We start from the raw sequence: 26060 nt of genomic DNA, 5'->3' as shown, positions 1-26060 counted from the left end.
TTGGATTTGTTGTTTTGTTTTTGTATTTGTTAATTTGTTTTTGTATTTGTTAATTTGTTTTCGGATTTGTTAATTTGTTTTCGGATTTGTTAATTTGTTTTTCGATTTGTTAATTTGTTTTCGGATTTGTTAATTTGTTTTTGGATTTGTTAATTTGTTTTTGGATTTGTTCATTTGTTTTCGGATTTGTTAATTTGTTTTTCGATTTGTTAATTTGTTTTCGGATTTGTTAATTTGTTTTTTGATTTGTTTATTTGTTTTCGGATTTGTTCATTTGTTTTCGGATTTTTTAATTTGTTTTCGGATTTGTTAATTTGTTTTTCGATTTGTTAATTTGCTTTCGGATATGTTAATTTGTTTTTAGATTTGTTAATTTGTTTTCGGATTTGTTAATTTGTTTTCAGATTTGTTAATTTGTTTTCGGATATGTTAATTTGTTTTTAGATTTGTTAATTTGTTTTCGGATTTGTTAATTTGTTTTTAGATTTGTTAATTTGTTTTCGGATTTGTTAATTTGTTTTCGGATATGTTAATTTGTTTTTAGATTTGTTAATTTGTTTTCGGATTTGTTAATTTGTTTTTAGATTTGTTAATTTGTTTTCGGATATGTTAATTTGTTTTTAGATTTGTTAATTTGTTTTCGGATTTGTTAATTTGTTTTTCGATTTGTTAATTTGTTTTCGGATTTGTTAATTTGTTTTCGGATTTGTTAATTTGTTTTTCGATTTGTTAATTTGTTTTCGGATTTGTTAATTTGTTTTTTGATTTGTTAATTTGTTTTCGGATTTGTTAATTTGTTTTCGGATTTGTTATTTTGTTTTCGGATTTGTTAATTTGTTTTTCGATTTGTTAATTTGTTTTCGGATATGTTAATTTGTTTTTCGATTTGTTAATTTGTTTTCGGATTTGTTAATTTGTTTTTCGATTTGTTAATTTGTTTTCGGATTTGTTAATTTGTTTTCGGATTTGTTAATGTGTTTTGCACTTCTCGGCCACCGTAGTTTTCCCATAAAGGATTCTAGTCCAAACCAAGCTACGAGGTGAATCACATTACAATTTTTGACTTAAAGCAAATAAGTATATCGAAATTAAACAAAAAGACAAAGGTACAAGACTGTGTAGTTAACAAAGGGAAAGAAATATAAACCCCACACCACTGAGAATGACAGTGGCGGAGCTGAAGATTTCTTTTGGTGCATGTTGTCCGATATCACTCGCTGATCGTTGGAATTGTCTGCACAGCATCATTGTTAATGTAGTTTTTCCAAATCTGTTGAAAACAATTTTATTAATAGATTTAATTAATTGATCAAATTTGAACAAATTGAATTAAAGCGAAAAAATGGGTTCAACATAAGTTCATACAAGTGACTCAACCTGGACTCACAACAGGTCTGTCTTCAAAGGTTCAGTTATTGTTAATTCCATTAAGGAGAAAATCAGTTTTTTACATAAATATTTATGTCAGTCAGGGCTGTCACTGTAAATTGGACTACTTTGTAGCATTTCATGAGTTGAATATGCTCATAAGGCAAACTTTAATTGATTTTTCTTGCACTTCACCCTTAAAATGTCCCAACTGTGAAATGGCACTACTATGAATTGCAAATTACCACTTAGAATGACTTTGACACACAAATGCAGTGGGTTTGACTGCATTTGAAATCATCAAAAAGTTATAAACAATGATAATGAATGTATGATGTGTAAAGTTTACAATAATTACCTTTTTTGGCCTTTATTTTAGATTACATTGAGTACACTGCGTACACTGCGTACATTTCAATAAAAACTGAAAAAAGGAGGGGTTTTAAATTTGTTTTACTGTAATGTATATTATTTCAAAAGGGCATACATATTTAGATATTTGATTGGTTTGGTAAAACCCTTTTTTTCATTGTCTTATTTCTGTAGATACACTTTGCTGAATAAAATCTCTGAAACTGCTTTGGGACATATAAAAAAGAACAGATGTGTGCTTTCTCATTTATTATTCCTACATTGAGTGTTTTAAACAGTAGTAAGTGAAACGTTTACTCATTCCTATGAATACTCAAGTTCATTGTTTTCACCACTAGATGGCAGCAGTGAAAGGCATTCTATGATGTATTTACACTGACCCTAATTTATTACAATATGCCTAAATATGGTCCATACTAGCTTATTAGTTCATTATTATTTAGAGATTACACTGCTATTTTTCAATTTACTTTCCTAATTTTAAAGTTTAATTCTACATGCCAGAATGTCTGTAAGGATTTTGGCTAGAAAGTGGCCAAAAAGTCACCAGACATAAAGTCAAGCACAGTGGGACCATAGTGGGATCATTAAAAAAGGGATTTCATCTAAACATTCTCTATTAAAGCCATGTCTATGATAATCTAATGATATGATAGTCTACATTTATAATATGTTATAACTGTCACTATGTATAGTGTTATTTTGGATCTATCTACTTGTCTTTATTCAGCTCCCCTGGAGAAGATAACCTTCTGATCAGCAATGTATGGGTTGTTACTATAATGCATTATAAATAGTGTACATAGCACTTTGTCATTACAAAGAAAACAATTTTAGAATTATGTTTACTTAAAAGCAGACTCACCTATTTCTTATTGTTTATATTTCAGCTCACCATCATATTATTTTTTTTAATGCATTAACATTAGTTTCAACCATAATTTATCAACATTTCTATACATCTTTAACAAGCAGACATGTAATTTTGACATAGAGGCCAAACCAATGTAATGTGTCCAACAAAACGTGCCTCCTCCCATGTCTTTTTCTCCTGAACCAATATAGCAGAGACCTTATTACAAATAAAAGCTCAAGAGATAACACACTCTAAATCATTCCAGGCACATTTGGTCATAGCCACACAGTTTTGGGCATTGTTGTATTTATTTGGCTGATTGACACACCACTTAAAATAAATACTTAGTTGTCAATTATACCAAAGTCAAATGTTTGTATACACTGGGCTTCTAATGAGCCCAATCCAGGCATTAGTTTTCTATACCCAGTAAAATTCTGGTTTTGCTTATCTATATTGATGGTAGCCAGGCCTCCATAATTTTCTAGAATAATCTAGAAATCAAGTCTCACCTACATTGGATATATGTTAATGCCAGTGTAGAATTTATAATTGGATAAATTATAGCTTTTTAATTTTTCTTTTTTTTTTTTTTCGTTCCTCATTTTAATTCCCTTGAGTTGATTAATGAAAACAACATGCTTAAGGGCATCAATTAGTTCACAAGGGGGCAATATGTGCATCGATTCATAATTAGCTTTTTTAGAAAACATTTTAGAACAGTTTTTCCAGTTTCATTCGAAAATGATCATTAAATACTACAATATTGTAAGTACATATCATATATATATATATATATATATATATATATATATATATATATATATATATATATATATATATATATATATATATACATACTGTAAAGTTACTTGGTGACGCAGGCCTTGTCTTTTTTAAGGCATCAGAAAAAATTGATGATCTGGTCCAAAAAAGATTGGGGTTAAAAGAAGAAAAGCAAATTATTGTGGCCTTTCCAAAAAAGCCAGACACATAATGCAAAGCTTTGTCTCAGAACTTCTTTAAATATGTTTGACTATGTACTTAAACTCTTGAAGTCGAATTATTTACATAAACCCTGTAGTTTAGAATGTGATGTTTGAAGACATATTGCTGAACTTTTACAGAAGGCATATTGACATATTACTGAAGTTTGACTAGGTATTTTTAACATCTGAGATTTTGTGTAATCCCTGCTATAATATATATATTAGGGGTCTTACGGTACAAGTATTTTTACCAAAATTTCGGATTCAATACTTAGTCTATTGTTTTTGATTGAAGTCATTGTCTTGTTACTGAATTAGTTTGTTCTTGTCTCAATTAGCCACGACATATTTTTTGAGAAATTGTTTTAAATGCCTCATTCAGTTCTGCATGTCTCTGTGTATATAGGTAAAGGATGGGACGCAAAAGATCCTGGTCCCATGATGAAATCTGTACAAAATATTTCATGGGAAGTCTACACAACATTCTTTAATTTCTTAATCAAGAGATAAGATGTATATTAAAATTTTACTCCAATGATGGGTACTCCGAGAAAAGTAATGCTTGTAGATGGTAAGCAGATGCAAACTACAAGTGTATCCAGATATGATGAGTTATTCTCTGAAATGAAGAATAAAGTTCCAGCTGAACTATGGTCTCAGCATGACACAGATGAAGGGTTAGTACAGTCAGCCAGCCCCATTAGCATTGAAGTTAGGCCAGGTGCTTGTTTGCCTCAAAGGCAACAGCATCCATTACGCCCTGAAGCAGAACAGGGTATTCATAAGACTATAGAAGGTTTCCTAAAGGCTGGAGTTTTAATTGAGACACCAAAATTCTGTAATACACTAATATTGATAGTTGCTAAAGCTGGCAAGGAGATCCTGGAACTGAACAGTTGTAGGTATAATATTACTCGTTCTAGGTTTGCTGTTTTATTGCATTATTCCTGTTATCAGATCTCTTTTTATAAGGGCAACCATGAAACAGATGGCAGTGATGTGGGGACCTCCAGGCACAGATGAGCAGCTTGTGGACTCTCCAGAGTCAGCTGGAAATCTAAAACATGCTTTCGAATGGCTCCCAGAGGTCTGGAGTGAGTGATGAGTTTCTGGACAGGAATGGAATCCATGAATAGCCAGCAACTCTAGTTGAAGATGAGCTAGAAGGCGTAGCAGCCACGGCACCTCTGCTGAATAAATTACAGCAGAGCACATTGATTGTCAGTCAAGAAGGTCAAAATATTGTCACAGGAAGTGTAAGATTTACAGAGCCTCTAGAGGTTATACTTTTGTTGAGAGAGGACTTCACTGATTTTTCTTTAGGTATTATATTGCAAGGTAAGGACATGGACTGGGATACATTGGATTAGAAAACACAGAGGCCTCGAAAAGACTCAAGAAATCTAACAACCATAAATAACAAGACACTCACCAAAGAGACAACAAACAAACCCACACAGATCCAGATTCAAATACAAATATAAAGACAGACAATTACCAAGACAAATATAATGAATAGACAAAACAAAAAAGGAGCAGGTGGGAGACATTTAACATTTAGGAGTTAGGGAGTAGGGGATAAGGGCCCAGTGGCGGCATCTGGTGGCCAAAGCAAAAACAAACAACCTAAAATGTCCAGATCCTGACACATATTCATTCATAAATTACTCACACATACTCACATACACATATATACTATACATGTTTTTACACATCTACACTTATATCCTGGAACATACACAAGTATTGTTTGAATGTATTATTCTTTTATGTTGAAGGTACTGGTAGAAGGATTTTTTTAAGTTTGATTGTACTCACGTTACTGTGAATTTATATGCACTTATTTCCTTTTTTACTCCATTAATATGACTTTATGATAGGTTTACTCAAGATATACTGGATAATTTTATGCTGGCTTAATGACACAAGTATTAACTATTTTGCCTAAAGTGTATTGAATTAGTTTATAGTTATTTGTATGTCTATTGTACTGATCAATCTGCTGGATAATAATGCAACATGTTCACATGAGTTTCATTTATGGTCAGTAGTTCCGTTGCCAACCTTATAGGGAGTTCTGTTTCCTGCATGATGAGTTTTGGTTCTGACCAGTACAGGCCTGATTATAAAAAACAAAAAAACAAAGATGAAAGTGCTTTGCCATTATTAGATCATTAAAAAAAGAAAGTATTGTATATATTAGATATATGTGTGTGTGTGTGTGTTTATATTATAAATAATAATGACAATAATAATATGTATCCCAGCTTGTTAATAAGATTTAGATGTGGTGAAAGCGCAAGTCTTAAAGCAGCTCCCCTGCTAGGAATTTAACGTTTGATTAGCAGTGTATAGATTGTTAATACAATGTGTTATAAGTGTTTGACATAGCACTTTGTCATTGTTAAAGACACACAAGTTCAGAATTATGTTTACTTAAAAAATTAGATTTTTTATTGTGTACATTTCAGCTCACCAGCTTATTACCTTTATAATGCATCGTCTATTGTTTGCAACCATGATTGAGCATGCATACATAATTAATATACATATTCTAACATGCATAATAATATACTGGCATAGAAGAAGCAAAAAAAGAGACATTTTGGAAGAAACAATGATAATTAAACATACAGCAATATAAACGTACATTGTCTTAAGCTGAAAATTACACCATAGATATGAGATTAAACATGAACATAAAACTATTGGCTATACCATAGTCATTACTAGACAATAAGCAATATTTAAATGCATAATAAATATTTTTATAATTTAAAATGCATATTCATAAATAATTATTACAACGTGTTTAATGATATGAATCCATTAAATTGTTATATATGTTTGTATACTGTAGTTATATAATATACATGTATATTGCCTTCACAAAGCAATTAAACAAATTGTGTGCACAATACTGTGGAAAAGTCCCAGGCCTCCTCTAGATTTATTGTTAAGTGGCTTTGCTGATGCAAAAGTATAATTTTTCGTCTGTCAAATTCTGTGATCTTTGGCATTTTTAATTGAATAATGTGATGTAATGTTGGTCTTATTAGCAAGCTATTAATGAATTTAACTCATACAATATGTGCATGTAATGTAATGCTCAAGCGTGTGTTGCACAAGTCTGGTGTAATAGACTTTTTCACAGCAGCCATTTTTACATGGACAAATACAGGTGTTAGCAATGACATTAATTAGGCCTCCTTTTCATTTAGGTTTACAAGAGCCAGGTTCCTGCTATTGCTCAAGTATAAGGGGAGGTCACACTAAATAGGCAATAGATATTTTTCTTTTTGTTTCAATTGTCAGTACAATTTTTCTATATTGTCTGGTTGCATTTTACTAAATAAATAAATGGGAAACTAAAAAATTATTTATGGTCAGTAGACCAATGCTGAAACAACAAATCTAATGATGGCCTAAGACTTTTGCACAGTAATATTCCTCTATACAAACTGAATGCTCTCTTATACAGTTGACTGACTGATTGACTGATTTAATAATTTTTTATCATTCTTCACTATACTGTCCTTCAGCAAAAAGGCAAAAAGGTTCTAACATTTTTGTTTTTTGATTATTAATATATAATATGTAATAAAGCAAATCCAGCAATGAGACAATGTACATATTCTTCTTTAAGGACTCTGTTCTCACTCATGAAAGGAGATCTGTTCAGAAAGATGACAGATATGATTAAATAAAATACATGTTACACCAACAAATTGTGTCATTAATATTTTGACATCTATTTAGAGATCTATTTATTACTTTACCTCAGTAGCAGTAGAAATTAAGCTTCTCGTAGCAATTTCTGCTCTCCCAGACATTATTACTGACGTTGTAAGCTCCACAGCTGTTGAGTTGAGGTGTACATGTCAGTGATTCTGGTATCCCCAGCATCTCCTCACTCATCCAAGTCCAATTTCCATTAAGGAAACGTAGGCCTGTCCAAACGCTGTTATCTGGGATCTGTTTGGGATCATTGTCCGGCAGGTGTAATTCTGACATAGAGGCTAAGCCAGTGTAATGTGTCCTACAAAACTCACGTGCCTCCTCCCATGTCTTTTCTTCTTTAACCAATATAGCAGAGACAATATTACAAAAAAAAGATTGAGAGTTCAGACACTCTAAATCATTCCAGCCACTTGAGGTCAAAACCACACAGTTCTGGGCATTGTTGTAATTATTTGGCTGATTAGGACACCACTTAAAATAAACACTTGGTTGTCTATTATACCAGAGCCAAATGTTTGTATTAACTGGGCTTCTAATTAGCCCAATCCAGGCATCAGTGAAGTTTTCAATACCCAGAGCAATCCAGTTTTGCTCATCAGCAGTGATGGTAGCCAGGCCTCCATAATTTTGTGTGCAGTACCTTTGAGCTTCAGTCCAAGTCACTCTTTTAGGAACATAAACATAATCTCTCATAATCAGTGCTCCAGCCATCCCACCAAGGAACAGCAAAAGAAAAACAGAAACTTTCATTTCAGCAGTGAGGATTCTAAGAAATGTACATTTTTGCAGGTGTCCTATTTATATAGCTCAGATTTTCCACATTTGCATTGCATTTACATTCACGTCTTTCAGAGAAAAAAGGATTCTCTGCAACCTTATTAACAGACAAGATAATTGTACTAGTTAGACGCTGTACTAATTATGAAAAATGGCATGTTAATGGCCATCAATCATATCACATGTTGGTAGAATGTGCATGGATGCAGTATTATCATTTTTTTAACATGTACAGTAGTATTTCCCGTTTTAAGAATGATTATTAAATAGTACAACATAGTAACTACATATCCTTTTCTCCAATAGCTTTTCTCCAACTATTGATCTGGCCCAAAAAGATTAAAGGTGAATATCAGACAAATAGGCCAAAAAAAAAAAAAAAAGAATCACAAGAAATAATGCAAAACTTTGTCTTATAGAGCTTCTTTAAATATGTTTGACTATGTTCTTGAACTGAAGTTGAATTATTTGCATAAATCCTGTGGTTCAGACTGTGATGTTTGACGACATATTGCCAAACATGTATAAAGGTGTTGACTAGGTACTTTTAATAGAAATAATTTAGTTCAATCACTACTTGTACTTTATATATATATATATATATATACACACACACACACACACACACACACACACACACACACACAGTCAGTATAGACACACTATATTGCCAAAGGATTGCAGACACCTGGTAATAAGTATAGAATAGTGTATATGTAAGTATAGTATACTGATTTTTGAGCATTGCATTTCACATTTTTTTTGTTTGCTTACTTTGCATTTTGTAAATCTATCTATCTATCTATCTATCTATCTATCTATCTGTCTGTCTGTCTGTCTGTCTGTCTGTCTGTCTGTCTGTCTGTCTGTCTGTCTGTCTGTCTGTCTGTCTGTCTGTCTGTCTATCTATCTATCTATCTATCTATCTATCTATCTATCTATCTATCTATCTATCTATCTATCTATCTATCTATCTATCTATCTATCTATCTATCTATCTATCTATCTATCTATCTATCATCAGTGGCAGGCTATAATGGCCAGAAGGACCTTTTTTAGAATTAGTTACTTACGTTTTTATATATTTTGCTTCATGTTCTGCATATATAATAAATGAATCCCAACTGTCCATTCTCTTTATTTCAAGGCTTTTCTCCTGAGTGCGCTGCTACCAAGAGTGAAAGTGAAAGTTTTTGCCGTTTCTATTCAATCAGATCTCAGCCGTCACATCAAGTATTGCCATAAGAGCAGCAGTGTGAGGACTGTGGGCTTTTTTTTAACTATAAACTCTATGTTGCTTGAAGCTGTTGCTTTAACCAATCAGACTGCGATTTGACCATTTTAAAGCCCCCTCGCAGACATAAGAACACGTCTGCATTTTCACATCCTTTAATTGGATAGTCAAAGCGCGCCAGTCAAAGCAACCTGCATCTGCTGCAAACTGCACAAGCTCAAACATACTGCATTTGGGTGGATTTAATTTCATGATTTAATAGCAAAAGAAATTGATTTGGTAGCAGATACACTTACAAGGACATTTACACGACCGACTTTTCAAAAAAAGTTTGACGTTGTGTGGAAAGGTAAGCCAAAAGAGTTCAAAATAGTTGTTTAACTTTTTCATGAACCATTTATACTTGTGTTTTCTGTAGAATTTGCACAGAGACACACAAATTGCCTTCATTTCAAATCACCCGAAAAACTGTAATGCACGGAAAATCGCACTTAGGTTCACATTGAACGTTCTGCTAGAGATGATGTATGCGGGTGGTGCAGCTGTGGCTACAGTGAAAGGAGACTTGTGTTGCATTGGGTTCATTGGGTTTCTTGCTTTAGTAATGGCTTTTATTCTCACTGCATCAGATACCTGTTACTTGTCTGTGTTTCTCTGTAGTATTGGTGGTTTCTCAAACCGTGGAATCAAAATGATGGGATGAGAACACTATACACAGTATATATATATATATATATATATATATATATATATATATATATATATATATATATATATATATATATATATATATATATATATATATATATATATATATATATATATTTCACACTTAGGCTTTTAGTTGTGTCCTACCTGAAACAATCCACATCTTAATACATTAGCTGTTATAACCACTAGATTTTGGAGTGTGGTTGTGGTGATTTGATCTCATTCGCCAACATGGGTTCATTGTTCAATATATTATTAATCATGTCTCCTATCTGCTATGTGAAAGTTCATTTAATATCAACAAAACTCTCTTAATGTCTTTTTGTTTTTCACACAATTTTGTGTCTGTAAAAATCTTAACAGCTCAGCAGTTTCTGAAATACTCAAACAAACCTATTTGGCACAAACACCTATGCCATGGTTAAAGGCAGAGATCATTTCTATTTCAGTTTTGGTGCTTTCTTTGTAAGGTCAAAAAACCTACACATCAAAATCTTATTCTATAACTTATGCATTGCATACATTTAATTTACATGCTATTTGCATACAGTGAAAAAAGGTGGAAAAGGGCATTAAAACTTATTGACCAAAGTCACAGCTCATCTTAAAAGTTGAAATAGAAGCACGCACCAGTTAAAAAGCCGGTGATCCAACGTAATAAAGAATAAATATTTTTTTGTAGATAAAAAGATATTGAGGTAAAATTATATGTTTGTTCTCACTTGATTTAAATAGATTGAGCTAGACTTTTTAGACTAAATCAAGCATGTGGGCATGTTACAAACAGACCAAAATAAACATTAGATAGACTTAAATACTAAATAAAAAATAACTCAACATAAAAGAATAGCAAAGAAAATATTAAAAGGTGTTTTATATAAGCTTTGTTAGATTTTGGTAAAGAATTCCAAAATATGAAAAACTGTCATATGAAAAACTTTTGGACAGGACGGGAAATTGTGTTTTTCACAAATTAAAAAGCTTTAAAAACATATCTTTGTTACTTAAAAAAGATTAAACTATTTCAATGAAGATTGAAGAAGGTTAGAATTATTTATATAAAGAAATACATATAGGGGAGGAGCTTTTTTTTGTTGTTTTTTTGTTTTTTATTATCCAGTTTTCTAACAATAATCTACAATTCATCTACACTTTCCTGAACACATTGAAATCTTCATAGTGACCCTCTCTTACAACAGTGTAATTAGCTGTATATCTCAGTGTCTGCATCTGGAAACCACCATACAATAATACTGAACTTTAATTTAATTAAATACATATTTAAAATGAGACATCCTTCTTGCCTCACTTCTTTATTTGAAAAAACATATTGGAGTAAGTGCTAGAAATCGACTTTGTTTTCTTCTTCTGAGAGAAAATTTACATTGAGATTTTCTTGGTTTTACATACAGGTCTGTGACTTGTTTATTGTGGCCTGACTAATGGCTAAAAAATTTAGGGTTTTTTTTGTCCATGTTTTCGTGAAACATGTCCATGTTTTAGTGAAACCTTTCCACTAAGATGTAACAAACTTTTCCACTAAGGTGTAAGGAATTTCTACTAGGATTTAAGGAACTTTTCCCTGGTGGTCTAGTGGTTAGGATGCGGCGCCCTCACCGCTGCAGCCCGGGTCGATCCCCGGTCAGGGAACCAACCATTAGGGTTGCATAAACCTTAGTGCCGGTCCCAAGCCCGAATAAATGGGGAGGGTTGCGTTAGGAAGGGCATCCAGCGTAAAAACGTGCCAAATCAAGCATGTGGATGATCCGCTGTAGCGACCCCTAATGGGAGAAGCCGAAAGTAAGTTTTATTTAAGGAACTTTTCCACTAGAATGTAAAAGAATCTTAGTATATGTATATTTTGTCTATGAAATGTGTATATGCAATATGTAATGTACCTCAGTAAAAGGCAAAACTTTGTATAATAACCTGGAAAAAACTTTTATATACCAAATAGAATTATTATAATTTTTTTTTTTTTGGGCACAATAACAAACAATCTCTTGGGACATTTGGATCAGCTATTTATCCTTGTGCATATTTGCAACAATTATTACAGGTGTGTATTTGTGCCAGTAAACAATCAACAGAAACCTTCACCCGATTAATAATTGTCACGTAAAGCGTGCATAGGTAAGTCAATGGAAAGCATTGCCTGGGCTCAGAAAAGTTAAAGCTTTTAAGTTTTTATTTTTCTTTTTTCCAATCGTCCCCAAGTGTGAAACAGCACTACTATTACTTGCAAATTACAACTTTTAAGTCAACATGAATGCAGCAAAAATACAGTGGGTCTGATTGAAGGAAGATTGTAAGCATCAGGATGCACCAAAAAGACAGTTAAAATTCCATGAACATTAATGATGCTCATGTTTAATGGTTTTGTATTGGTCAGATGGGCCTTTGTCATCTTTTATAAGAAATAAGAGCGTTTTGATAAAAAAAAAAAAAAATATCAAGTTTTATTTACTTTTTTTTTTGTAGTATAATTTTATAATTTTATAATTTTGTTAATATATAATATTTTATGTGAATACATATTTAGATATTAGAATGAGTTTTTTTTATTAATTATTATTATTATTATTATTATTGTTGTTGTTGTTGTTGTCTTATTGTACATTTTCTTTGCTAAATAAAATCTCAGGAATGTTATAAAAACTGCTTTGGGACACTTACCATTGTTTAAAATAATATACAAATAAATAATAGAAAAGAAACAAATGTGTGTTGTTTTTTTTTTTTTTTTTTTTTCAACATTTAGTATTCTATATAGGTAGTAAGTAAAATGTGTACTCAAACCAATTATCTTCACACTGAAGTTCAGCCTCTTCACCACTAGATGGCGGCAGTGAAAAGGCATATTTGAAGCATTTTGTTCCCCCCACTGTTCATACAGCCTTTTCAAAATAATAACACTGGCCGTAATTTATTGTAATATGCCTAAATATGTTCCATGCTAGTTTATAAGTCAATCATTATTCATGATTATTATTACACCCATAACTGTTAATTGCAATTCCAAATAATTTCAGTAAGGCTCTCAGCTTGGATGTGGACAGACATAAAGTCAAGCACAAAAACATCTCCATCACATTTTATTTATATATATATATATTTTTATATATATTCAGTGTCATCTTTAATAAAGAAATTTGATCTGAATACTTTCTCTGAAGACCATGTCAATAATGATCTCTGAATGCATTCATAACATGTCAAACAGTACTGTATGGTGTTATATTTAAATGTTTAATCTTTTGCATATGTTTTAATGCATTAATTATAATTATATATATTATGTATCCCTGCATGTTAGAATGATGAAGTCAGAGTGTAGGTTCAGTCTTGATTCAGCTTCCCTAAAGCAGATTGGGTTGGCATTGGTGCTGGGAATGTAACTTTTTACCCTATAATAAAACATTTATGAATTGTTGAAATAATCCATTATAAGTAGTGCATCCATGTTTATCCATGTTAAAGTAAAATACATTTTAGAATTAATTTACATTTCAGCTCACGAGCAAAATACTGGTTTTAATGCAGCCATTTGTTTGCAACCAAGATATCCGAATTGATATGCCTGTCTGTAACAAGCATACATATTCTAACATTCTGTAATATCTTACAAGCTACATGTAAAATTAGAGAGATTTTAAAGATTATTATTAAACATAAAGCAATACACATTATTACAGGTCTTACAATTGTCTCAACCTCAACATGAACTATAATCTACTAACTATAACACAGTCACTACCAGACGCTGAATAATATTCAAATCCATAGTAAACATTGCTATAAAGTGTAGTGTGTATTCATCAATAATTATAACAAAATGTATAATGAAGTATGATTGCATTATAAATGCATTAGCCTGAGCACGTCACAGAACGCGTCAACAAATTGGTAGTATGGCGTATCTAAACATTCATTTACAACTATTCATACTGAATGTTTGTTTTCTCCAGTGTAGTGAATAGTCAATTAGTCTTATTCTGTAAAAGGAGAAAGTCTTATTCTCATAGAGAGAGAAAGGAAGAATTGGGGATAGGAAAATAAAAGCGAGAGAGAAAATGAGAGTGAAAAATGGCCCCCTTGGCCTGTCCTAGTGAGAGAGTGAGAAAACAGCGCCTTGAGCAGTCAAACACTGGCTGTAAACATCAGCCCAGTAAATATTCAATTTAAAGGATTTTCAGATAAGACAGTCTGAAAAATTGAGGCAGTGGCCATTCTTCTAGATAAGAAAAGACTGCACCATCTGGAAGGAGGAAGATAGCAAACTACCACGCCATCCCAGAGCCCTTAGTGCTATCCTCTAAAGAAAGAGAGGGAGAGATGGAGAGCACAGAGAGAGAGAGAGAACAAAAAAGTGTGCTTACTGTTATCAGAGGGTCACCTGAATTTATTTTTGAAGCGTGGAAAGGCCATAGAAAGTGTGCCTCCGCAAACATTAAATACAAAAGTCGTTTATAGGTATGACTCCTTCTTTTTCTTCATCGTTCAGACTTTCATCAAAGCTTCATTAGAAAGATTTATAATTTCTCAGTCCTTTTAGAGTAGCCTCAATGCCAGCTCACAGATATCCATCGCATCACATGAGTAATTAATTCAGTATTTTATCTACCTCTGTCAATACATGAACTATTTAATGATGTTTCCTCTCTCTCTCTCTCTCTCTCTCTCTCTCTCTCTCTCTCTCTCTCTCTCTCTCTTTCTCTCAAAAGTGCGTCATGGTTGTATAGTAAAATATTTTTTAAAGTACAAAATGAAGAGACACTGCTTTTAACCAACAAAACATTTTGATTATATTTATCAAAAATGGTCAGGGTATGATTATAAAAATGTTCTAAATGTATTCGGTTTTGCAAATGGACAATGGATTTACCAGAGCATTCTGGGAGGTTCTGATTGTTTAATGGATTTTGGGTATTGGATTAGATTGTTGACTTTGAATGTGTGCTGGAGACACCCACATTTCAGAATTTTTTGTAATCACATGCAAGATTAGTGCAAATTTATTACAAGTAGTATTACTGAAAATGGTTATGCACATTTAAGCACACTTACATGCATTATCCTTCTGGATTTATTCGAATGGATTATTCTAGAGTCTAGTATGTGTCATTTCTAATTACTTTTCTCCCAAGCTGTTCAATGCTGCTGTCCAATCTGTATCCTAAAACTATCAGCTGATGTAAGGAATGCATCCGATAGAAACTGAGGACTTTATAGATGGCGCTGTGTGCAGAGTGAAAGCTGTTAAGTCAGCGATAAACACTCGCAGATAACCTTTAGCCCGTCCTCAGTACTCTAAAGTTTATTCTATTTGAGTTCTTAAGCAACTTCAGTCACTTCACACTCCTAACCCTTGATTCAAAAAAGCACTTTCTTTCATTTCCTGGACTGAACACAAAGGTTAATTATGTGTCTACTGAAGACAATAGGATCTCAGGAAACCAATAAAGACCACTCGAATACCACTCGATGTTCCCAGGAATTCCTATTGTATTTCATCCAGGGGTCAAGGCAAGCCAATAATGAGCACGCAAGTACACTGGCAAAATTGGATCTCATTGCGATGTATTGTACAAATCCATTACATGGGGGAAAGCGATAAATTAAATGCATTAAGTGATCGTCAAGCCTCAGAGATTTTCATTACGATCGTAGGGAATATCCTCAGATTACATTTAAAACATTTATTATAAAGTCACTCATGGTTCAAAAACTTCAATCGAAAGAGATGCTCCATAGACACGCTGTCATCTTTGTCCTACAATGATGAATGTCCTTAACACTCGGTATCTATAACCACTGGAGCAAAGTCGGTTTTAAGATCACATGGGCTTTGAGACTTTATATTTAATACTGATTAGGAAATATAATTGTATTTATTTGGTATTAAGGTTTGGAAGGATAGGATTAAAACTAAAATGCAAGCATGGATTTACATCACATTATTTTGTCATTCAGTTGGTCATGAAAATAATAAAACTTGTTCTTGTGCAAATCATTTATTTGCATATGTTCATAATGTATTGTTTTAATGCAAACCACAAATTGTAATTATACAGTATATTCATATAACAATATTATTTTCTGTCTGTCTTCATGTCATTGTATTTACAGTGTTACAATATTGTTTTCTTTTTTTTTCCTGATAACAAAACTCATTCACAATGTGTTGACTCTTGCAAAAGGGTATGCATCAATAAAATGAGGGTATACAGATGTTAAGTATGGGAGAGACTACTTAACTACTTAACACTAATCAAATCCATAGAAACATTAAGGAAATACCCGGGGCAGTGAGTAGAAAGAAATAGCGGCACCAATGAGGTGATTTGCAAGTGCACATACACTGTATTAGAAATGATCAGATGAACTATTCAACTCGAGCTCAAGGCTTGATACAATTACAATTAGCTAAAAGCACAATCTGTGTTTTTATAATAAAATGTACTAAAAAAAATTCCTTTTAAATTCCTTTTTTAGATTTCATCTGCAATAGTTTTTCAGTAAATAGTTTTGCCCTTTAGTAAAAATTCTTAATTTACAGAGATTCCACCTTGAGGACAGAATCGTTTTGTCTGTATTTCACTCTGCATGACAGTGTAGTCAAACTGCCTTTTTCCTGCTTCACTACACACTGCATTACTATCTTGTGTCTCCTCCCAGAGAGAGCTCTGCATCTCAGGAGGCTGATATCCTGGCTCAAGGGGATTCAAAGGGTCCTTGGAGAGAAGGATACTGATAGATGGCACAGTCCTGTGAACGGTCATTTTGGCTCCGCCTCCTTCCTGACTCTCCCATACCTCCCGGACACCTTTATAGCGCAGTTTAGTCAGCTGGTGGAGCCCACCAACTTTCCTCTTCATTATCTCGACACAGGTAATGGTTTTGGTGACTGCTCGGCCCGAACCTGTAAACACCACCTGCCTCAGGCCGACCTGTTTGCTGTTTATCTCTTCACACTGCATCCGTGCCATTGCAAAACCCATCAGGTTGCGAATCTTGCTGCCTTCTTTCACTCGCATCTCCAAGACACCTGGGAGAAGCCCTGGAAAAGGGCATGGGCTCTCCTCTTCTGTCCGACAAACCCTTTTAAAGCCAGCTGCAAGACCCTGCTTCAGGAGTGGACTTTGGGAGGGCAGGGTAGGAGGTGCTGAGGTGTGTTGAGCAGTGGCTGTTTCTCCCAGGAAGGGCAGATGCTCATCATGCACGATGCTTAGATCCATAAGCACACTTTTTTTCTGTATCCTTGGCAGCTTTAACTAGTCAAGATGAGTCTCTGAAACAATTGCAGCCATAAAAACGCTTGGAGCATGTGCTTTTTATTTAATTCACACAAGATCTAACTAGCTCATTAATACTTGTATACCAATTTCTCTCTAAAAATAACCAATCTACCATTCTTTAGTTCAGCACAAGCAGTAGTGTTTACATTAAAATATTCTAATGGCTGTATACACTGCCAATGAGTTAGTTGCAAAAAAAGGAAACTATTTGTCAAACAGTTATAAGAAACATGGTCAAATAAAACAGCAATTTATGCAAATTGAAGGAAAGACATTACCTTTTCTTTAGAGTCCCAAAGATTTGCTATTCAAAAAACAAATCTCATTATGTGGTCTTCTGATGAACTTCAGATCCATTCTTCTTGCATGCTTCCTCCTCTTTTCTCAAAACTGAAGGCTGAATATTAAATATTAGCTACTGTTTAGGAAGATAACTTTCATCTTATCCTTATAAAAATTTTGGTCAAGACACAACTTTACTCTTTTGTAGTGCCTTTAACTCCCCTTGCTTGCTCTTCTGTCGTCTCTCTGCTCAAAACCATGAGGCAGAATCTCTGGTGGAAAAATTGCCTCCTTTTTTTGCAGGTTCAGGCTTGGTTGGGACATGCACTGCATTCTCTTAAGGTTTTTCATGTGACAAAGTCAGCACTCCAATCCCTTTTAGTGATGCAGAGAGAAGCAGCACTGGTTCATAAATGCAACCAGGGGGAGAGTCTGTACCAGTTAGTGGGGGATAGGCAGGGGGTGGCTCAAGACTGAGATATTTCATCCTTCTTAAAGGTACAGAAGCCTCCTTTGAAAGACAAAATATCTCCCCTCAGTAGCTAATTCACATTGGTGAAAAGTAGGAGCCTTTTTTCTTTAAGACCAAAGGCACAGGTTTAAGCAACTTGTGTCAGTCTGTTTAGAGGACGTTCCAGTGCATGTGCTCAATGTACATGACTCATTAACTTGCAGCTCTGAAATAGGAAGTTAGTCAAGCTTGTAAAAGTGCAATTTCAGCGGGTGTAACAATGAATGAAATTATCTCACTTCTAATTGAAATCATCCTTCACGGACCTGCTGAAAGTCAGGCGCATTAAATTGCACTGTACTTTGCATTGCACCCTTTTTTTCTCCTCCTTGTAACTATTTGCATAATGCAAAGTTCATGTTTTTTTTTGCAAAGGGACGACATTTATTGGAACGTTACCATTGAAGAACACAGATACTGACATAAAGAAGGCATGTGGAGATAAGCAACAATGTGCCTTATCAATTATTTTTTGGGTATTCATACTTGGTATATAATAATATATACCATGAGGATATAATAAGACTATAACTAAGCATATACTGTAATAATAATAATAATAATAATAATAATAATAATAAAAAGAAGAAGAAGAAGAAGAAGAAGAAGAAGAAGAAGAAGAAGAAATTATATTATATTATATTATATTATAATTATATTATATTTATATCATATCATATTATATTATATATTTTGCAAGAAAAAGCAGCTCTCTTGATGTGCATTTTATTTACATTGCTAGAAAACCATGTGAGCATGGTCCTCAATGCTAAATCCTTCTTTATTTTTCTCAGGTAATTTGATATTGCCAAACAGCATGCCATCCTGCTGTGTGAAATGTTATTTTGTCTTTTTTTTGTTGCAATTTTTATTCTGACTTTATTCTTATTTTGTTGTTTTAATCTGGTTTAATGCCCATTCCTGAACCAATTCCATTTGCATTATTGCTGTCCACAATTTGCTGTAAACGATGCTCAGAGGACTGTTAACTTTTAAAAAAACTCTAAACGGTGAAAGAAAAAAGCAGAAAGTAAGAATCAGAAGTTAGAAAGCAATATATTAGCAGCCGAAAAGGTCGAAATCTAAATATAAGTTACAGATAAGGTGAATTAGATGAGAATTAAGTGAGGTGAAAAGAAAATGGCATGACAGGAAAATAGAGAAAAGAAAAAGGCGTACACTGTACTTCACCAAATAATGTTGTGAAACTGAATGTAGTGAAATATTTGCACCATGCACAGGTGATCCTTGACACAAACACATCACACAGGGAAACTGCTATTTTAAAATTATAAAACGTTAAAAAGCCGTGAAAGAAGAAAAGCCATGGCAAATAGAATCCATTTCTAAGTTCCTATAAACCTTCCAAAAATACTTGTTCATTAGTCATCAGTAATTGCTTTATCTTGGTCAGGGATTTGGTGGATTCCAAACCAATCATTGGAAGAATGGGAAAAAAAGCAGGTCTCCACACTGGATGGAATGTCACTCCAGAGAGAACAGGTATAAATACAGACTGTGGTGCTGTGAAGCCATAATGCTTATCTCATATGTTTGAAATATTTTTATTAGCTGATATTTACATCTCTCTCACTTTTTCTCTCTCACTCTTTTACTATCTTTATCACTCTCTTCCTATCTCTCTTTGGTGTCTGGTTTCGTTGCCTTGTCAAAAGCTGATTGGTGCAATTCCACAGTTCTGTCTTGAGTTTTGTCAGGTTGTATTGGCATTTTTTACAGTTTAAATAGACTGATTATCCAGTCATGCATGATAACACTATATTTAGTATGTACATTTGTTTTCTCTGTTTTGGTACTGTCACTTAGTGGCTGTACCTGCATAGGCGGATATAGTCTCAGGCCACTCTCCAGGGAACAGCTGGCTTAGTCAGCCCAGGTGATGGACAGGTGGGTAAATGGGTAAAGGCAGGCCAATCAGTCTGGAACAATGAGCTGTCTCAGATAGTGTGTGTGTGTGTGTGTGTGTGTGTGTGTGTGTGTGTGTGTGTGTCTGTGTGTGTGTGTGTGTGTGTGAGAGAGAGAGAGAGAGAGAGAGAGAGAGAGAGAGAGAGAGAGAGAAAGTGAGAAGAGAGAAAGACTTGTATTTACTACATTTGCTATTTTCGCATGTTCTATTTATAGTTCAATGGGTAATTGAATGAAGATACACAGCCAGAAAGTAGTAATTCACTTTCCTAGTTAAATACTGTCTATGTGTTATTATTGTAGTTACAGTGTTGTAGTCATGTTTTGCATGAGTTTTTATTGTTATAATGTATAAAGGATTAAAAGATAAGGCCTAACAATAAAGTATTTGTGTAAATGATATATATTTTTTGTTATTTACACGATAGGAGAAAGACATAAATATTTTTAACATAAATAAGCCGCACCTATCTACACTGAAACTAATTAACTTTACACAGGCTTTACCGAAAGACACTAGATGCAATATGTTGCGCTTCTATTGTGAGCATAGTGGTATTTTGGGAATAGCTTTTCACTGCATTCTTCCGGTATTACTGCGTGTGTGTGCGTGTGAGAATGAGGAATATGTCCTTATTATTTTCTGATGCTCATTTCTAAGTTTCTTTGACTAACCCATAACACTGTTGCCAAGAAAAATAAAAAAGCACGAGTTTTGGAAACCTGTCTGTGCTTATATGATTTCTGTTGCAACTGGAGATTTAGTGAGCTCTTCCTTCACCCAGACTCAACACGTCACAACGCCTGGTATCTAAACAGTAGCCGACCAAGAAAGTAATTGTTCACTGTCTTCCTCCTTTCTTTCACAACTACAGTGGTAACTTGACCAACGAGTGCATTAATGTACGAGTTTTCCGAGGTACGAGTGGTCACTCAGTCGATTTTTTTGCTTTGTTACACGAGCAAAAAATTGAGGTACGAGCTCGAGACGCCGCTGCTAGATGGCGAAGCGAAGCCAGAAAGCGAAGATTGTGACGAAAATTAAGATAAGCAAAGAAGAAAAAATAAAAATGTTAAAGTTTTGGAATACGTAGTGTACAGGAGTGATAGTAAAAAAACGAGTTTTCCCTCCGCCTCCCCTTATCGCCTCTACCCCCCCTCCACACACACACACACACACACACACACACACACACACACACACACACACACACCCCACCGGCGTTTTCGTTAGCTCAAGTCATCTCATCTCCAAAGAAAATACACTGAATAAAACCTTATTATATCTTTACATACTCGTTCTATTATGTTTTTATACAAGATTTGTTATTTAGAAATGTATTTTTCAATTTAATAACATGAAACATAAAAACGAGGTGTCATTTTGAGGGTTGGAACGGATTAATGCTATTTTAAGTATTTTCAATATGGAAAACTGATTTGATGTGCAAGCAAATTGAGATACGAGCTCGTCCACTGAACGAATTAAACTCGTAGGTCAAGGTACCACTGTATTTCTCTCGGTAGTTTATCTTTTGTCATCGTCGTGCGCCACCGGTGAAAGTTTTTCTCCCAAAGCCGTGCAGCTCAGAACACAGGTGAGGTGCGTTTTTTCGTTTCCGTTTGGAAATTTCATTGGTCTAATGTTATGTTGCTCAGTATTTTGGCTTGAAGTTTGTGAAACCGGGAAAAAACCAGGAAAAATACATAAATAAGCCACTTCGTTGTGTAAACCGCAGGGTTCAAAACGTGGGAAAAAAGTAGCGGCTTATAGTCTGAAAAATACGGTAGGTACGTAAAAAAAAAACTCAGGCCCTCTATGTAAAGATAAATGGATGACATGTCTCATTCTTATAACCACAGGTTCCTGTGAAAAATCTACATGTAAAAAAAGGAGTAAAACAGCGGTGGAGTGTAAAAAAAAACACGTTCTTATTCCCATGAGCAGGCTTTGTAAGGGCTGAGGGACAGGATATATATATATGTGTGTGTGTGTGTGTGTGTGTGTGTGTGTGTGTGTGTGTGTGTGTGTGTGGAGGCTTGTCTCTATAATGGCAGTAGGTTTACAGTGGTTTACAGTTCAATTCATTTTATTGCCTCTCATAAACATTTCACTATTTGTTAAAGATAAAGTATATTTTTGTATTTAGTTTAAATTTGTAGTTGTATTTATAGGTTAAAGTGGGATTATATGGATGAGTGACAAATCTAAATATTAATAAAAAAGCAACCTAAAAATAACACCTTGCCACAGATCTTCCCTGAGTTGGTATTTTGATAGCTCTGTCTCATCTGTCACTCCAAAATCTCCCATAGGTGCTCAATATGTTTGAGATCTGTTGATTGTGAAGGTTAGAGGAAATGATTGCCATCGTTGTCAACCCCAACAAACCGAGAGCCAGAACACTGTGAATAGAGGCAGAGACATCCTGGAAGAGACCAATCTGATCTGAATATATAAGAAATCTTTCACCTTAGGTTAAAGGTGATCAGTCAGAATTTTTTTAGATTTGCAATAACAAGTAGAACTAAACTGTATCAGCAAAATAAACACATTCCATAACAGAGCCACCAGATTTTCTATGTGACTATTCATACACAGTGACTTTTTAAACCTTTTTTCTTGAAGTCAGAATTTTGCCCTTGCTTTTGAGTTAAGATGAGTTCCCAGTAGACGTACTTTTAACATCAGTTTGGATGAAATGATTTTGAAAATCCCACTGCGCCAACAGATTTCTAGTGGCAGACCCCCTGTTGCGTTAGCTATTTTTGTATTAGAGGCACCACTAAATTAGTGGGGTGCCAACATTTATATTGCTGGTGCCTGCATTTAAATAGCTTGAATCACCTCAATTATTTCCGTTGCTTCAATTGTGTGTGTTTGTGTGAGTGCAGTATCAGATTTTTATATCTGATTCTTTTTTACTTGCACACACTTTGTCTGGAGAGGTATACATGTCAACAAGCTTTCTCATTAATTCCCAAACAGAGCAGGATGGTGGGGGGGCGATGTGTAGTAGAGTGATCATTCGGCTGTTTGGGAGAAATTACCCTCATCATTCATAAAGAGATGCACAGCTGCCTGAGGGGAACCAGCTCTCTCGCTTTCTTCTTTTTGACAAGTAAATGGATAATGCCACATAACTTTTACAGCAAGTTCCTACACCATGACAGAATTAATTTGTACAAAAAAAGCATTAGAATGATGAGTGGTGGTGTTGGTGGTGGTGGTGGTGGTGAGGGGGGGGGGGGGTTCAATACATATGCACTAAGACTGGTTTAAATGTGTGAATCACATCAACTGCTACCATCTGTGATCCAAAAGAATTAACAAATAATACCTATACAAAGCAATGGGGAAAAACGTGAGGCAAAAGGAAAAACACGTTGAAAGCCTGTGCTATGTTGAGGTTGATGTTTTATTAATGTTGTTTGAATTATAAAAGCTTGTTTGCAAAGAAAAAGCACCTAAAAATGCAACTCAATCTGTTCCTTAGTTCAGTATTCAGGGCTCTGATCATTGAGTCAACCATTTTAAGTGCTGTCTCAATCACAAAGGCTTTTCACTGCAACTGAACTTTGAAGTGACCTAAAAAAATCGCGCAATTCACCACCAAACCAGGAATCATTGTTGGAAATGACAGCAAATTTTCTGTAAAAAAAAAAAAAAAAATGCAATGACAAAATTAGTTGATGGGCTGAAAACGGCACACATTGAGAAGAAAAAATATTAACCATGTCACCAAACTAAAGTAACGAGCCTGGTTTGAGAATGTAAGAAGTAGAAAGTACACATATTTGAGTAAAAATTTAATGAGTAAAAGTAAAAAGTTAAGTTGTGAAGTTAAGCACTGATACCAGAAAAATCTACTTAAGTACCGTAATTAAGTATTTGTACTGCGCTACTTGCACCTCTGGAATGCAAATATGTAAAAGTACTGAAAATTGAGTACCCAATATATGTGAGCCAGGGTCCTTACTAGTGCCCCAACTACTGTATATAATATAATGTTTTATTATATAGGGAACTGATTGGGTAGCACCCAAAATCAGTCACTAAGGGTAAAAATTGGAAGAAATACATTTCTGAATATTCTGATATTGGTAGTTTTGTTACCAAGCTTTGTTAGTCCATGTTACAAACAAAGCTACATTACATTAGCCACATGCAACATGTGCTTATTTACTTTATTGGTTAGAGAGCTACCACTAGCCAGCTAGCAGCAACTAGGATTAGCTAGTTACGTGGTAAAACTGTGATTCAGTAACGTTATTTTAAACCAGTTCAGTAAACTCCCAGAAGGTTTTCGTGAGAGAGTATCACTCTATCACACACAGACAGAAACATGGACTTAGGAAACACAGCCAGAGTCTTTTTTTTGCTGGAAATTTAATGAAAAGTTTTTCCACTGACGAGTAATACCTTCAGCCACAACCAGACAATGTGCATTTATCATCCACATGACAGCTTCACAAACTCCAAAACAAAAACATAGACTGTGTGTGTGTGTGTGTGTGTGTGTGTGTGTGTGTGTGTGTGGGTGTGTGTTCATATGTCACCCGATGCTTTGTCTTCAATTCAGAAAACATACCAGGCAGCAAATATCAATAATCCCTCTTCCATCTAGTGCTGTAACCATTTAGCCCTTTATGAACCACTTTGATGCATCTACTGAAGTAAAGAAAGGAGTGAGGCAGTAAGAAGAGTGGAGGAATGATAAAAGAGAAAATGGAAAAAGAAAAAGGGCTTGCCTGGAGCAGAAGGGGTGTAATTATCATGCCATAACTCCAGAAACACCTCTGTCTCATTAACTTTCCCTCAGTGACTCTCTTTTTTTCAATTTTCTCCAGTTTAACACTGCAATGCAGATGTGAGCATTGTACCAAGAAAAAGGTGTTTATTATGCAGTAGTGTTGTCAGATACCTTCAAATTTGACAAAACTCTGACAGCAAAGATTATTCCGAAATATATTAGGAATTCATGATATTTTGCAGTCTTTTTTTTTTTTTTTTTTTGCACCCCAGACTTTAATCTAAGTGAATTTGATCAAATTTGATAAAGTGAGTCATCTCCAGCAACATCCGCACCGAAAGCGTTCTAAAAAAACATAACCTGGTAAGCAAATGAATACATTTAAACAAAGCGTGATTTGCATTCTCATTTTCTAAATGAGTTTGCACACTGTTGTTACCTCTAAATTCACTTAAACACTTCTCTATAATTGTTGTCGTTATCTGTTAATGGCAGCTGCACCGAGAGCCTCTCTTCCATATGAGCTCTGCTATCTGTAATGGGGTTTATTGATAATTTCTGATAAAAACCAGACTGTTAACACAGAAGGCAAAAAAGGCTTACATGCAGATGTGAAGAGGGGCTGTAGACTGACTAATCAGTGTTTTCTATTTATTTATTTATTTGTGTAAAATTGATTGAATATGGCTAAAATACAGGCTCTAAAAGAGTCATTTCGCTTTATGTTGGTTGTTTAAACGATACAAAATCTGCTAAATAAATCTTGTATTCATAATGCATGACAAATGTTTTTTAAGTTACAATGCATTGGTCGGTAATTTCATAGCATGTAAAAAAATTAAGTTCCCGAAGAACGAAAATTGTCATTCTAATAAAAAAAAGAAACTCTTTCTTTCTTTCTTTCTTTCTTTCTTTCTTTCTTTCTTTCTTTCTTTCTTTCTTTCTTTCTTTCTTTCTTTCTTTCTTTCTTTCTTTCTTTCTTTCTTTCTTTCTTTCTTTCATGCTGACTAACTGGAGTAGTTTGTTTGGGATTCTGGCTTTAGACTGGGTTAGGTTTTTCTCCCAGCTCCTACCATGCCCTTTTGCACCAGCTGTGCGCAAGACATTAATGTCGTCATTTCAGTGAAGCCAAACATACTAATGGCAACTCATTTCTCCTCTGATGTTACTAAGACAACCGAACGATGTTGTTTACAAAGAACAGGCGCAGGCCATTGGACCACTTAGCAATCTGTTCACTT

At 34.3% G+C, this 26060-nt stretch overlaps 1 protein-coding gene across 1 annotated transcript; it reads right to left on the bottom strand.

The window, feature by feature from the left end:
- Positions 1 to 16061: 16061 nt before the first annotated feature.
- Positions 16062 to 18049, bottom strand: rpp25b (ribonuclease P/MRP subunit p25, b). Its single transcript, XM_083553310.1, has 2 exons — positions 17625 to 18049; positions 16062 to 17339 (listed from the first exon to the last, which is right to left on the bottom strand). Exon 2 carries the CDS (start codon positions 17284 to 17286, stop codon positions 16597 to 16599), a length of 690 nt encoding a protein of 229 aa, XP_083409436.1. The 5' UTR covers positions 17287 to 17339; positions 17625 to 18049; the 3' UTR covers positions 16062 to 16596.
- Between the last annotated feature and the right edge of the window lie 8011 nt (positions 18050 to 26060).

Source organism: Silurus aristotelis, assembly GCF_946808225.1.
Source record: "Silurus aristotelis genome assembly, chromosome: 10".
NCBI classification, from domain to species: domain Eukaryota; kingdom Metazoa; phylum Chordata; class Actinopteri; order Siluriformes; family Siluridae; genus Silurus; species Silurus aristotelis.
The sequence above is the reverse complement of the archived record's forward strand: the minus strand, read 5'-3'. Positions and strand labels throughout refer to the sequence as shown.

Bases quoted from the DNA above. Each gene is read 5' to 3' on its own strand.
- rpp25b (XM_083553310.1), bottom strand. From the start codon at position 17,286: ATGGATCTAAGCATCGTGCATGATGAGCATCTGCCCTTCCTGGGAGAA.